The 13,765-nt window shown below is 54.1% G+C and overlaps 1 protein-coding gene across 1 annotated transcript in view; it reads right to left on the bottom strand.

The window, feature by feature from the left end:
• Window positions 1–13,765, bottom strand: part of PKN3 (protein kinase N3) — a 167,814-nt gene that overhangs the window by 60,122 nt on the left and 93,927 nt on the right. The window contains exons 12-13 of the mRNA XM_069237013.1: window positions 8,886–9,009; window positions 6,647–6,720 (exon numbers count right to left, since the gene is read on the bottom strand). Of these exons, the coding sequence (XP_069093114.1) occupies window positions 6,647–6,720; window positions 8,886–9,009 (198 nt within the window). The remainder of the gene's footprint in view (window positions 1–6,646; window positions 6,721–8,885; window positions 9,010–13,765) is intronic.

The raw sequence follows: 13,765 nt of genomic DNA, 5'->3' as shown, positions 1-13,765 counted from the left end.
GGTCCCTGTTGTCTCACACTGAGCCCTCAGTCCCAGCCCTGCAGGTCCCGGTTGTCTCTCACTAATCCCTCAGTCCCAGCCCTGCAGGTCCCTGTTGTCTCACACTAACCCCTCAGTCCTAGCCCTGGAGGTCCCTGTTGTCTCACACTGAGCCTCAGTCCGAACCCTGCAGGTCCCTGTTGTCTCACACTGAGCCCTCAGTCCCAGACCTGCAGGTCCCTGTTGTCTCACACTGAGCCCTCAGTCCCAGCCCTGCAGGTCCCTGTTGTCTCACACGGAGCCCTGCAGGTCCCTGTTGTCTCACACTAACCCCTCAGTCCGAGCCCTGCAGGTCCCTGTTGTCTCACACTGAGCCCTCAGTCCCAGACCTGCAGGTCCCTGTTGTCTCACACTGAGCCCTCAGTCCCAGCCCTGCAGGTCCCTGTTGTCTCACACGGAGCCCTGCAGGTCCCTGTTGTCTCACACTAACCCCTCAGTCCGAGCCCTGCAGGTCCTTGTTGTCTCACACTGAGCCCTCAGTTCCAGCCCTGCAGGTCCCTGTTGTCTCACACTAAACCCTCAGTCCGAGCCCTGCAGGTCCTTGTTGTCTCACACTGTGCCCTCAGTCCCAGCCCTGCAGGTCCCTGTTGTCTCACACTAACCCCTTAGTCCCAGCCCTGCAGGTCCCTGTTGTCTCACACGGAGCCCTGCAGGTCCCTGTTGTCTCACACTGAGCCCTGCAGGTCCCTGTTGTCTCAGACTGAGCCCTGCAGGTCCCTGTTGTCTCACACTGTGCCCTCAGTCCCAGCCCTGCAGGTCCCTGTTGTCTCACACTTCGCCCTCAGTCCCAGCCCTGCAGGTCCCTGTTGTGGCACACTGAGCCCTCAGTCCCAGCCCTGCAGGTCCCTGTTGTCTCACACTTCGCCCTCAGTCCCAGCCCTGCAGGTCCCTGTTGTCTCACACTTCGCCCTCAGTCCCAGCCCTGCAGGTCCCTGTTGTCTCACACTAACCCCTTAGTCCCAGCCCTGCAGGTCCCTGTTGTCTCACACGGAGCCCTGCAGGTCCCTGTTGTCTCACACTAACCCCTCAGTCCTAGCCCTGCAGGTCCCTGTTGTCTCACACTGAGCCTCAGTCCGGGCCCTGCAAGTCCCTGTTGTCTCACACTGTGCCCTCAGTCCCAGCCCTGCAGGTCCCTGTTGTCTCACACTGAGCCCTGCAGGTCCCGGTTGTCTCTCACTAATCCCTCAGTCCCAGCCCTGCAGGTTCCTGTTGTCTCTCACTAATCCCTCAGTCCGAGCCCTGCAGGTCCCTGTTGTCTCACACTGAGCCCGGCAGGTCCCTGTTGTCTCACACTGAGCCCTCAGTCCCAGACCTGCAGGTCCCTGTTGTCTCACACTGTGCCCTCAGTCCCAGCCCTGCAGGTCCCTGTTGTGGCACACTGAGCCCTCAGTCCCAGGCCTGCAGGTTCCTGCTGTCACACACTGAGCCCTCAGTCCCAGCCCTGCAGGTCCCTGTTGTCTCACACTGAGCCCTGCAGGTCCCTGTTGTCTCACACTGAGCCCTGCAGGTCCCGGTTGTCTCTCACTAATCCCTCAGTCCGAGCCCTGCAGGTCCCTGTTGTCTCACACTGAGCCCTCAGTCCCAACCCTGCAGGTCCATGTTGTCTCACACTGAGCCCTGCAGGTCCCGGTTGTCTCACACTAACCCCTCAGTCCTAGCCCTGGAGGTCCCTGTTGTCTCACACTGAGCCTCAGTCCGAACCCTGCAGGTCCCTGTTGTCTCACACGGAGCCCTCAGTCCCAGCCCTGCAGGTCCCGGTTGTCTCACACTGAGCCCGGCAGGCCCCTGTTGTCTCACACTAACCCCTCAGTCCTAGCCCTGGAGGTCCCTGTTGTCTCACACTGAGCCTCAGTCCGAACCCTGCAGGTCCCTGTTGTCTCACACTGAGCCCTCAGTCCCAGACCTGCAGGTCCCTGTTGTCTCACACTGAGCCCTCAGTCCCAGGCCTGCAGGTCCATGTTGTCTCACACTGAGCCCTCAGTCCCAGCCCTGCAGGTTCCTGTTGTCTCACACTAACCCCTTAGTCCCAGCCCTGCAGGTCCCTGTTGTCTCACACTGAGCCCTCAGTCCCAGACCTGCAGGTCCCTGTTGTCTCACACTGAGCCCTCAGTCCCAGGCCTGCAGGTCCATGTTGCTCACACGGAGCCCTCAGTCCCAACCCTGCAGGTCCATGTTGTCTCACACTGAGCCCTGCAGGTCCCTGTTGTCTCACACTGAGCCTCAGTCCGAGCCCTGCAGGTCCCTGTTGCCTCACACGGAGCCCTGCAGGTCCCTGTTGTCTCACACTGAGCCCTCAGTCCCAGCCCTGCAGGTCCCTGTTGTCTCACACTTCGCCCTCAGTCCCAGCCCTGCAGGTCCCTGTTGTCTCACACTAACCCCTTAGTCCCAGCCCTGCAGGTCCCTGTTGTCTCACACGGAGCCCTGCAGGTCCCTGTTGTCTCACACTAACCCCTCAGTCCTAGCCCTGCAGGTCCCTGTTGTCTCACACTGAGCCTCAGTCCGAGCCCTGCAAGTCCCTGTTGTCTCACACTGTGCCCTCAGTCCCAGCCCTGCAGGTCCCTGTTGTCTCACACTGAGCCCTGCAGGTCCCGGTTGTCTCTCACTAATCCCTCAGTCCCAGCCCTGCAGGTTCCTGTTGTCTCTCACTAATCCCTCAGTCCGAGCCCTGCAGGTCCCTGTTGTCTCACACTGAGCCCGGCAGGTCCCTGTTGTCTCACACTGAGCCCTCAGTCCCAGACCTGCAGGTCCCTGTTGTCTCACACTGTGCCCTCAGTCCCAGCCCTGCAGGTCCCTGTTGTGGCACACTGAGCCCTCAGTCCCAGGCCTGCAGGTTCCTGCTGTCACACACTGAGCCCTCAGTCCCAGCCCTGCAGGTCCCTGTTGTCTCACACTGAGCCCTGCAGGTACCTGTTGTCTCACACTGAGCCCTGCAGGTCCCGGTTGTCTCTCACTAATCCCTCAGTCCGAGCCCTGCAGGTCCCTGTTGTCTCACACTGAGCCCTCAGTCCCAACCCTGCAGGTCCATGTTGTCTCACACTGAGCCCTGCAGGTCCCGGTTGTCTCACACTAACCCCTCAGTCCTAGCCCTGGAGGTCCCTGTTGTCTCACACTGAGCCTCAGTCCGAACCCTGCAGGTCCCTGTTGTCTCACACGGAGCCCTCAGTCCCAGCCCTGCAGGTCCCGGTTGTCTCACACTGAGCCCGGCAGGCCCCTGTTGTCTCACACTAACCCCTCAGTCCTAGCCCTGGAGGTCCCTGTTGTCTCACACTGAGCCTCAGTCCGAACCCTGCAGGTCCCCGTTGTCTCACACTGAGCCCTCAGTCCCAGACCTGCAGGTCCCTGTTGTCTCACACTGAGCCCTCAGTCCCAGGCCTGCAGGTCCATGTTGTCTCACACTGAGCCCTCAGTCCCAGCCCTGCAGGTTCCTGTTGTCTCACACTAACCCCTTAGTCCCAGCCCTGCAGGTCCCTGTTGTCTCACACTGAGCCCTCAGTCCCAGACCTGCAAGTCCCTGTTGTCTCACACTGAGCCCTCAGTCCCAGGCCTGCAGGTCCATGTTGTCTCACACGGAGCCCTCAGTCCCAACCCTGCAGGTCCATGTTGTCTCACACGGAGCCCTGCAGGTCCCTGTTGTCTCACACTGAGCCTCAGTCTGAGCCCTGCAGGTCCCTGTTGTCTCACACGGAGCCCTCAGTCCCAGCCCTGCAGGTCCCTGTTGTCTCACACTAAACCCTCAGTCCGAGCCCTGCAGGTCCTTGTTGTCTCACACTGAGCCCTCAGTCCCAGCCCTGCAGGTCCTTGTTGTCTCACACTGAGCCTCAGGCCGTAGCCATGCAGGTCCCTGTTGTCTCGCACTGAGCAGTCAGTCCCGGCCCTGCAGGTCCCTGTTGTCTCACACTGAGCCCTGCAGGTCCCTGTTGTCTCACACTGAGCCCTCAGTCCCAGCCCTGCAGGTCCCGGTTGTCTCACACGGAGCCCTCAGTCCCAGCCCTGCAGGTTCCGGTTGTCTCACACTAACCCCTCAGTCCTAGCCCTGCAGGTCCCTGTTGTCTCACACTGAGCCTCAGCCTGCAGCCATGCAGGTCCTTGTTGTCTCACACTGAGCCCTGCAGGTCCCTGTTGTCTCACACTGAGCCTCAGTCCGAGCCCTGCAGGTCCCTGTTGTCTCACACTAACCCCTCAGTCCCAGGCCTGCAGGTCCCTGTTGTCTCACACTGAGCCCTCAGTCCCAGCCCTGCAGGTTCCGGTTGTCTCACACTAACCCCTCAGTCCCAGGCCTGCAGGTCCCTGTTGTCTCACACGGAGCCCTCAGTCCCAGGCCTGCAGGTCCATGTTGTCTCACACGGAGCCCTGCAGGTCCCTGTTGTCTCACACTAAACCCTCAGTCCGAGCCCTGCAGGTCCCTGTTGTCTCACACTAACCCCTCAGTCCTAGCCCTGCAGGTCCCTGTTGTCTGACACTAACCCCTCAGTCCTAGCCCTGCAGGTCCCTGTTGTCTCACACTGAGCAGTCAGTCCCGGCCCTGCAGGTCCCTGTTGTCTCACACTAACCCCTCAGTCCTAGCCCTGGAGGTCCCTGTTGTCTCACACTGAGCCTCAGTCCGAACCCTGCAGGTCCCTGTTGTCTCACACTGAGCCCTCAGTCCCAGACCTGCAGGTCCCTGTTGTCTCACACTGAGCCCTCAGTCCCAGGCCTGCAGGTCCCTGTTGTCTCACACTGAGCAGTCAGTCCCGGCCCTGCAGGTCCCTGTTGTCTCACACTAACCCCTTAGTCCCAGCCCTGCAGGTCCCTGTTGTCTCACACTGAGCCCTCAGTCCCAGCCCTGCAGGTCCCTGTTGTCTCACACTAACCCCTCAGTCCCAGACCTGCAGGTCCCTGTTGTCTCACACTAACCCCTCAGTCCTAGCCCTGCAGGTCCCTGTTGTCTCACACTAACCCCTCAGTCCTAGCCCTGCAGGTCCCTGTTGTCTCACACTGAGCAGTCAGTCCCGGCCCTGCAGGTCCCTGTTGTCTCACACTGAGCCCTCAGTCCCAGCCCTGCAGGTCCCGGTTGTCTCACACGGAGCCCTGCAGGTCCTTGTTGTCTCACACTGAGCCTCAGGCCGTAGCCATGCAGGTCCCTGTTGTCTCACACTGAGCAGTCAGTCCCGGCCCTGCAGGTCCCTGTTGTCTCACACTGAGCCCTGCAGGTCCCTGTTGTCTCACACTGAGCCCTGCAGGTCCCTGTTGTCTCACACTGAGCCCTCAGTCCCAGCCCTGCAGGTCCCGGTTGTCTCACACGGAGCCCTCAGTCCCAGCCCTGCAGGTTCCGGTTGTCTCACACTAACCCCTCAGTCCCAGGCCTGCAGGTCCATGTTGTCTCACACGGAGCCCTCAGTCCCAGGCCTGCAGGTCCCTGTTGTCTCACACGGAGCCCTGCAGGTCCCTGTTGTCTCACACTAACCCCTCAGTCCTAGCCCTGCAGGTCCCTGCTGTCTCACACTGAGCCTCAGTCCGAGCCCTGCAGGTCCCTGTTGTCTCACACTGAGCCCTCAGTCCCAGCCCTGCAGGTCCCGGTTGTCTCACACGGAGCCCTCAGTCCCAGCCCTGCAGGTTCCGGTTGTCTCACACTAACCCCTCAGTCCCAGGCCTGCAGGTCCCTGTTGTCTCACACGGAGCCCTGCAGGTCCCTGTTGTCTCACACTAACCCCTCAGTCCTAGCCCTGCAGGTCCCTGCTGTCTCACACTGAGCCTCAGTCCGAGCCCTGCAGGTCCCTGTTGTCTCACACTGAGCCTCAGTCCGAGCCCTGCAGGTCCTTGTTGTCTCACACGGAGCCCTCAGTCCCAGCCCTGCAGGTTCCGGTTGTCTCACACTAACCCCTCAGTCCCAGCCCTGCAGGTCCCTGTTGTCTCACACTGAGCCTCAGCCTGCAGCCATGCAGGTCCTTGTTGTCTCACACTGAGCCCTGCAGGTCCCTGTTGTCTCACACTGAGCCTCAGTCCGAGCCCTGCAGGTCCCTGTTGTCTCACACTGAGCCCTCAGTCTCGGCCCTGCAGGTCCCTGTTGTCTCACACTGAGCCCTCAGTCCCAGCCCTGCAGGTCCCTGCTGTCTCACACTGAGCCCTCAGTTCCAGCCCTGCAGGTCCCTGTTGGGGCACACTGAGCCCTCAGTCCCAGCCCTGCAGGTCCCTGTTGTCGCACACTGAGTCCTCAGTCCCAGCTCTGCAGGTCCTTGTTGTCTCACACTGAGCCCTCAGTCATGCAGGCTCCTGTTGTCTCACACTGAGCCCTCAGTCCTGCAGGCTTCTGTTGTCTCACACCAGGCCCTCAGTCCTGCAGGCTCCTGTTGTCTCACACTAAGCCCTCAGTCCGAGCCCTGCAGGTCCCTGTTGTCTCACACTAAGCCCTCAGTCCCAGCCCTGCAGGTCCCTGTTGTCGCACACTGAGTCCTCAGTCCCAGCTCTGCAGGTCCTTGTTGTCTCACACTGAGCCCTCAGTCATGCAGGCTCCTGTTGTCTCACACCAGGCCCTCAGTCCTGCAGGCTCCTGCATGTTATATCTCAGTCTTGAATGCCCCTGGAGTCCACCACTCCTAATGATTCCTCGACTACAATTCCAGGTACTTGCCTGTGCTGGGCTGGCTTTTCCAAACCAATGGAGCTGGAAATCCCGTTCACCATAATATTGGGCCTCTTGGAGAGCTGAGAAACAATACAAATGCACAGACATGAATGAATGTCTTCACAAACAATGAAAACAAGAAGTTAGTTACCTGAAGGGAAGATCCCACAGGCCTTTCATCCTTTGAATCTTTCACCCACATTCCAAAGCTGGATGGATACCTCAGTAATATGTATTCTAGGTTTTTGTAAAGTTTAACCTGAAGAATCAGGGGCATTTTTGAAACCATTCCGGATGGACTGTTCCTTTCAATATTTGAGATGGACATTCTAAGCATGTCTCAAGTCTATTGGGGGTAACTTTTCCAGACCTCTATTTTTACATTTCAGATTGAGTGACGAGGTGACTGGTAATGTATAAATCCAAGAAACCAGCCCAGAGAGGTCTGTAGTGCTTTCACACAAGGATAATCTAATTATACTTCCTGACGGTGATGCCATAGTCAAGAAAGTATGTGATTACTGTCTGAACCGGAGACTAATTTGGTTTCATTACAAACTTTAGCATGAGTGTGACCTCTGTGCTCCACTTTAGGGGATGCCGTAAAGTCCTTTTACTCTTACGGGGAGATAAATATGTCAGCATGAGGGCGCACCACCATTTTGTTGTGTATTGTGCACTTATTTGGTCCCTTCCCTTCACTGCAGTGCTCAGGATGAAAGCTGGGCCACATTAACCACATTCATGAGCCATCCTTGCTGCATGTACAGCTGTAGAGTAGATTTTTTTTTTTTTTTTTTTTTTTACAGTTGACAATACAGAGTTGAATACCTGCCACCTTTCAACTATACCTGGTGTGGTTAGTATGTGTCACCACAGTGATCTTTTTACTAGCAGAGAGGGAAACTTCCTTTACTCCTGGTGAATGCTCTTCAGAGGGTTATTATAGGCAGAAACATGTTGACTCCACTAGTAGGTAGAATTATCCCCCACTTCACATTTATCCTGCCACTGGCAGATTCAATAAAATCTCTTTACTCCAACCAGTAGGTAGGTTTAACTTGTATCCACTGGTGAGCCCGCGCGACCCAGCTACATAATGGCTGCACAGAAAATAACGGTATAAAACACCTCATCTTAATAAATCCATACGGATGCCAATAGGTGGGAATTAGACAGTCGGGAGGTGTGTTGCACTTGCAGGTTGGACACACTCCTAGAGGAGAGCAGCCTGAAGAGAACACGAAATTAGGAATTCCACCATATTGTGTGTGCTGGGATTAGGAATTCTGGGACAGGGTAATGCCCACTCATCACAGGAAGTGGTCATCTAAGGTGTGTAGTGACCCCAAGGGTAAGTAGCCCTTTGGCTACTACCCTTCACTCCCCTTAATGCACCCCCATAGCACCAGGGAAGCAGATCAAGTCCGAGATCAAGTCAAGACTCGACTACTAGGAAACGAGGAAGACTGAAGATGGACCGAAGAGCGTGAGAACTGAAGACCTGTACCAAAGATTGGCACAAAACCCCACCATGCTGCTTGTGCTTTAACAATCACTGAACCAACTTCACAAAGAGCTGGACACCCTCCCCAAAACCCTTGGAGGGCTGTTCAGCACAACCACCAGAAAAGATCTTCCTTGGCGCAGAATAATTGCTTCCTTGCATCTGCAGGCAATATTTTTAAAGTCCAGGCTCCATTGGTCATCAGGCCCTCCGAGGCAACGAGGACCCAGGAGAAGCCTGTTTGGAGCCCCGGAGTGTGGGTTTACAGCTCAGCAGTCGTTCTGGTTTTCACTGGGTCGCCTGATTTGAACTACTACTTTTGCTTACCTTTGAATAAAAATCATATTCTTCTTTAACGCTAGGGCAGTGGCTGGTCATCGAGTTTGTGTTACTAGCGGTGTCCTGCGGTGTCTCAGTTTTCAAGCCCCACTACCTCTTGCAGTAACTCCAGTGGCTCAGCGTGGCCACTCCCAGTAAGTCAAGTGCTGGAAGTGAGTAACTGGGTAATCAAACTGGAGCGGGTTAGTGATGGTGCAGCTGGAAAATTAGCAGAAAAAACGGAACTGTCGCAGAATATCACCCTCTAACTAAGGACTGCCCCTGAACCTCAGGACAAGGCCTCAAACATCACCATACACCTCCAAACTCTGGGTGCAGGCTTGGGAGGTAGGGACCTCCAATACATTTTTCATGTCCATGTTCCACCTCCCAACATCTCTTAACAATACATGTTCTTACTGGTGAGTAAACAGGCGCGTCGTTGAAGCCTTCAGCATCAGGTTCGAGGTACAAACGTGGTGGCTTTCGAGGCGGCTTGATTTGCTGGTCATCGGTAAAAGTTAACTTCATAACAGCAAAGTCACTGTATGGAGAAAGAAAGAAAAAAAATATATATTTTACCAAACTGAACCCCAACCACAGCCAGCAGGGAGACAGTGTTCATAATCAATGGTGCAAACCAAATGTAAGACCCAGGGCAGGTGCTACAGATGTCTAACATGGAGCCTACGGAGGCACAATGATGAAACTGTACTGGCTGTGGGTCAGGGCAGACCTAAAGATGGAGTTAGGCGAAAAAACATACTGTAGGACGCTGGCTATCTATGCAGTGCACCAAAGTCTGGGGGTATCATGCAGGTAGTCCAGGCGACCCTTATTGGTTTATAGGGTTACAAGCGACAACCCCAAAAGCTCTATTTTGTGGCACTGTGGGCGAGCAGTTAGGCTTATCAGAGGGTAGTGCTGGGCATCTGTACTCAGAGGCAATAAATGAGACACACGCTCAAGAGAGAACTCAAGAACAGGTGTTAGAAAAATAGTTACTTTGTTTATATTATGTTTCAACACTAGAACACTTTTCCCAAAAAATAAATACTGATGCGCATTCAAGAAAACAGGCAATATACTTGAAGTGTCTCTAAAGCGAGAACGCAATTCTATGAGGAAAAACAAATACTGCATATGGGTTAGCAAGAGCGATCTACAGGACCAAAGTTCTAGAGCTAAGGTGAGTACAGGGCACTGCCTGAGGCTGCACCAACAGGTCACCTTAGGGGGGCTCTGGGGCATTTGGGTGCAGAAGTGTTGTACGGTGTCAGGTGCCCCGTTGGTTTCAATGGGAAATGGTCCTGGGGAAAAGAAGCTGCAGGTAGGCACGTGGGGGCCAGTCCGGCTGAACTAACCGGGGGGCTCAGGTCTTGCAATGCTCGGGGACGTGGGGACACATGTGGTCCTCTTCTCCTAAGTTCAGGTCAGTCAGGTGCAGAGGTGTCCTGAGACGTCGGGTTTTTGTCACCGGGGGAGGTCACAGTAGACAAGGAGGCTGCAAGTGGCATCGGGAAGTCCACTGTTGAGAAGCTCATGGGGGGCTTGTGTCTTGGAGGTCCTTGGGTCCATGCTGGCACCATTTGCTCACTTCAAGTCGGGCTAGGGGGGCACGGGTGCAGTGGTGGTTTCTGGTGTCAGGTTTTTGGTGGTCTGAAGTCCTCCAGGTTCTCCTTGGGTGTCTGAGGGGTGCAGGGAAGTCGCTCCACTACTCCACAGGAGATCCTGGGTGCTTCTTGAAGGGCCGGCAGTCCTCCCAGGCTTCTGGAGGCAGAGCAGCTGCACGAGTCGTCCTCTTTGGTGCAATTGTCGCGGACTGCAGGCAGAGTCTGGGTCAAGGCAGCTGCTGCTCCTACGTTCTTGCTTTTCACGGCTCTTGGGTCCAGGGACTCTGTCTTCTGACGTTGGAGAGCCACCTAAATACTCGCTTTAGGGTAGTAGCCAATGGACTACTTGCCCTTGGGTTGCCTACACACCCTATATGACCACTTCCTGTGGGGAGTTGGCATATTCTTATCCCAGAAGGTCTAGTTCCAACCAAAAACAAGATGGAGGAACCCTTCCTTGAGTGACTCCCTCTGGTACCCACCTTAGGAGTGTGGCTAGCTCAGAGGTGGTGCACGCCTACTGACTAGCTAGTTTTCCCACCTGTCCTGGTACCAAATGGAACTCGGGTGGGGGTGAGGCTACACCCATTTATGGGGAAGCCAGGGGTTGCATACCAAAGGCGGCAGGACGTTCCAAGCCCCTGGCTGTGGTATGCCGATCTGCTAGCCATCTTGTCGGAGTGGGTGGTAACACCCCTCTCCGGAGCAGGCTTTGTTTCTGATCTGAGAGTGTGCAGGCTCTCACCTACAGGGGGTCAGATATCCATCTGTATTGGGAGACTGTTCGAGACCAGACAGCTAACACACTCAGAGCCTAGTGGGGTTCACGGGTGCATGTCATAATAAATGGAAGGCTGGTAACAGCCTGCGTACATTGAGATGATGTGTTTGATACCGAACACCATAGGTTTCAGTGAAGCCATTATGTGACTGGGTCTCTTGCGATGACGAGATTGAAGATGGCTTCCCTGTTCACTTGCAATGCTCAGCAATAGTGCTGGGCATCACAGGGTCATATCTGCATGTGCAGATAGGACCACACAAGCATAGTGCACCCTGCCTTAGGGCTCCAAGGCCTGCTGTAGGGGTGACGTGCCTATATTTAGATGCAGTGGCTGGGGCGTGGCACAGAATGGGTGTGCCATGTCATGTTTTCACCTGGCTTGCTCTAGGACAAGCAGACTGCAATGGCAGCTGTGTGCAACTTGTTTTAGGTGGGTCCCAGAGGGTGGCAAAACTTGTGCTGCAGCCCTTAGGGACCCCCTCATCTACCCATGCCCTAGGTACCAGGGGTACCATTTACTAGGGACGTACACAGGAAGAGGAGTGTGCCAATTGAACACATGGTTTCCTGTTTTTAGGGAAACCGCACTGGCACTGGGGACCTGTTCCGCAGGAAGCCAGTGCACCTCAGTCGAAAAGCCTCAGTACCAGTGGCAAAAGGCCATGTTGGTTTTAACCTTGAAGCGTTTTTGAGATTTCTAGTGCCAAGTTTAACCCTTCCAGAGCGGCAAACACTTTCACCTTTAAAGAATGGGAAAGTGGGAACTGTGGGAATCTTCTAAGTCTTTGTGTCTGGAGATCAACAAATGACACCTAGTTATTCTATTTAAAAACCTGCCCCTGGCCCACTGCACCTTCAGAACAATCGCATCAAGCACAAAGGAATTGTTACGTATAAAGGAGCATGACCACGGCTGGGTCGAACCCTAGAAGAGATGTTCCAATAGTGTTGGGGGATATGTGAAGAGCTGGGGAGCAGGTTGACTGTATGGAGACAAATCAGCACATATAGGCATGCTGCAGATCAATAATACAGAACAACATAGAGATCACAGAGTCAGACTATGTATACATACGTTGGCTCTAGGTCCATAGGTTTTGATACTTGGTTCCACAGAAGAGGAGACGCACCCACTCAAACACCCAAGAGTAAACTGAGCACACGCAAGCTTTGAGAAGCCAGGGTACTACTGGCCAGTTCTGAAAGCGGGCAGCCCCCCCACGAAAAATGGACAGCATTGGCCCACAATTGGCAGAATATGTTTGAATGGAATTGGTCTCTCCACTTACACCCAAAGAGACGGCACACCAAGGCAAGTCGGGGGGGGGGAGCACCTACACCCTCCCCAAGGCTAGAGGACTGAATGCAGCTGAAGTACTGATGCTGTAGGTCTAGTAAAACTTTCATGTTTCTCTGTGTGTTTAATACATACTCGTGATATTATTCATACTCAGAATCTTTCCATATTTCCTTTGTCAATTACTATGTCCATTTGCTTTTGCATATTATTCCACTCCGTATCCCGTGTACACAATACTTAAAGTTGATGAAAAAAGTAAGAGCTGTTCCTGGCCCTTGCATGAATATTTGTTTCCCAGGACTTGCTCCGAAGAATGCAGAGAACCGATTCAATGATCATATACACATTGTCTCTTGAGGGCTGGAGGGGCTGGACAGTGGGACGGAGCGGTGCCAGGGATACCAGACTTCCGATACCTCTGCTGACTCCTGGAACACCCTTTGGCTCAGGGTTTATGGTCTATATTTTGTATGCCTTGCTGTTCTCTAGCATACACTTTATGGTACAAGACCCTTTAGACTGTTGCCCTTCAAAGAGAGACATTTTGCCTCTTTGGTTCCTATAAGTGTTTATGTTTGAGAATGTTTTAATCCATTTTCTGATTTTTATCATTTTTTTTTTTTCTTATTAGGTCTCCTTTCAACTTAAATAAACCCTTACGGAGGGAACGCACATGGTAGTCCCAGAGTTAATCATTCAAGTGTTCGTTAGTTATTACTAATTTGGTGTTCCTTTCAAGATCTTTTTCAAGACGGGAGCCATAGTCTAATGTCCGAATTCCTTTATTTGAAATCTTCATACAAAACAACTCAGCCTAGCCAACGCGTTTCGTCCCAGGCGGACTTCATCAGGGCTTCTATTACTTCACTGAATTCATTTGTTCCATTTCCTAAAAAATCATATATGTCCAGGGAATTAGTGTAATGCCTATAGGTGGGCGGCTTCTCGATGAGGGCATAACCCCCTGTATTTGTTGCCTCCTGACCCCTAAAAATGTATTCAGAAGAATTATATTCCCAGCAGCGGTGCTTTTATTTTAGCCGCAGGCCAAGTGCACATTGCGGGAAGCAGGCTTTCAGTTCATGAAATGGGGGGCACCATTATAGACAGCACAGGAAGACTGTCTGAAGATGTGCAAGTGTGCATGTCAGGAGGACTGGTGCCTTCCAACGACCAACCCAACGTGTCCACAGAAGGCCTCTCCCTCCACCACAACGTTAGTGGGCCGGGGATCATAGCCAGAGCCTCCCCGCTCCCCTGAGGAGCATTGACTTTGCCTACTCCACCCAATCCGGACGCTGCTCTTATGCTGTCTGCTGGTATAACCAGCAAGAGAGCAGCGTCTGGATTGGTTCAAGAGGCAAGATGGAATGGGAGGTCTGGTTTACAGAAGAACATGGCCAATCACAGTGTGGCTCTCTCATGAAGCCATGCAGTGATTGGTCATTTTCTTCCTGTAGGAGGCTGGACTGGCTTGTAGTGAGTACCTAGGGGTACTTGCACCTTGCACCAGGCCCAGTTATCCCTTATTAGTGTATAGGGTGTCTAGCAGCTTAGGCTGATAGATAATGGTAGCTTAGCAGAGCAGCTTAGGCTGAACTAG

The sequence above is a fragment of the Pleurodeles waltl genome, chromosome 6 (assembly GCF_031143425.1).
Source record: "Pleurodeles waltl isolate 20211129_DDA chromosome 6, aPleWal1.hap1.20221129, whole genome shotgun sequence".
Classification (NCBI taxonomy): domain Eukaryota; kingdom Metazoa; phylum Chordata; class Amphibia; order Caudata; family Salamandridae; genus Pleurodeles; species Pleurodeles waltl.
The sequence above is the reverse complement of the archived record's forward strand: the minus strand, read 5'-3'. Positions and strand labels throughout refer to the sequence as shown.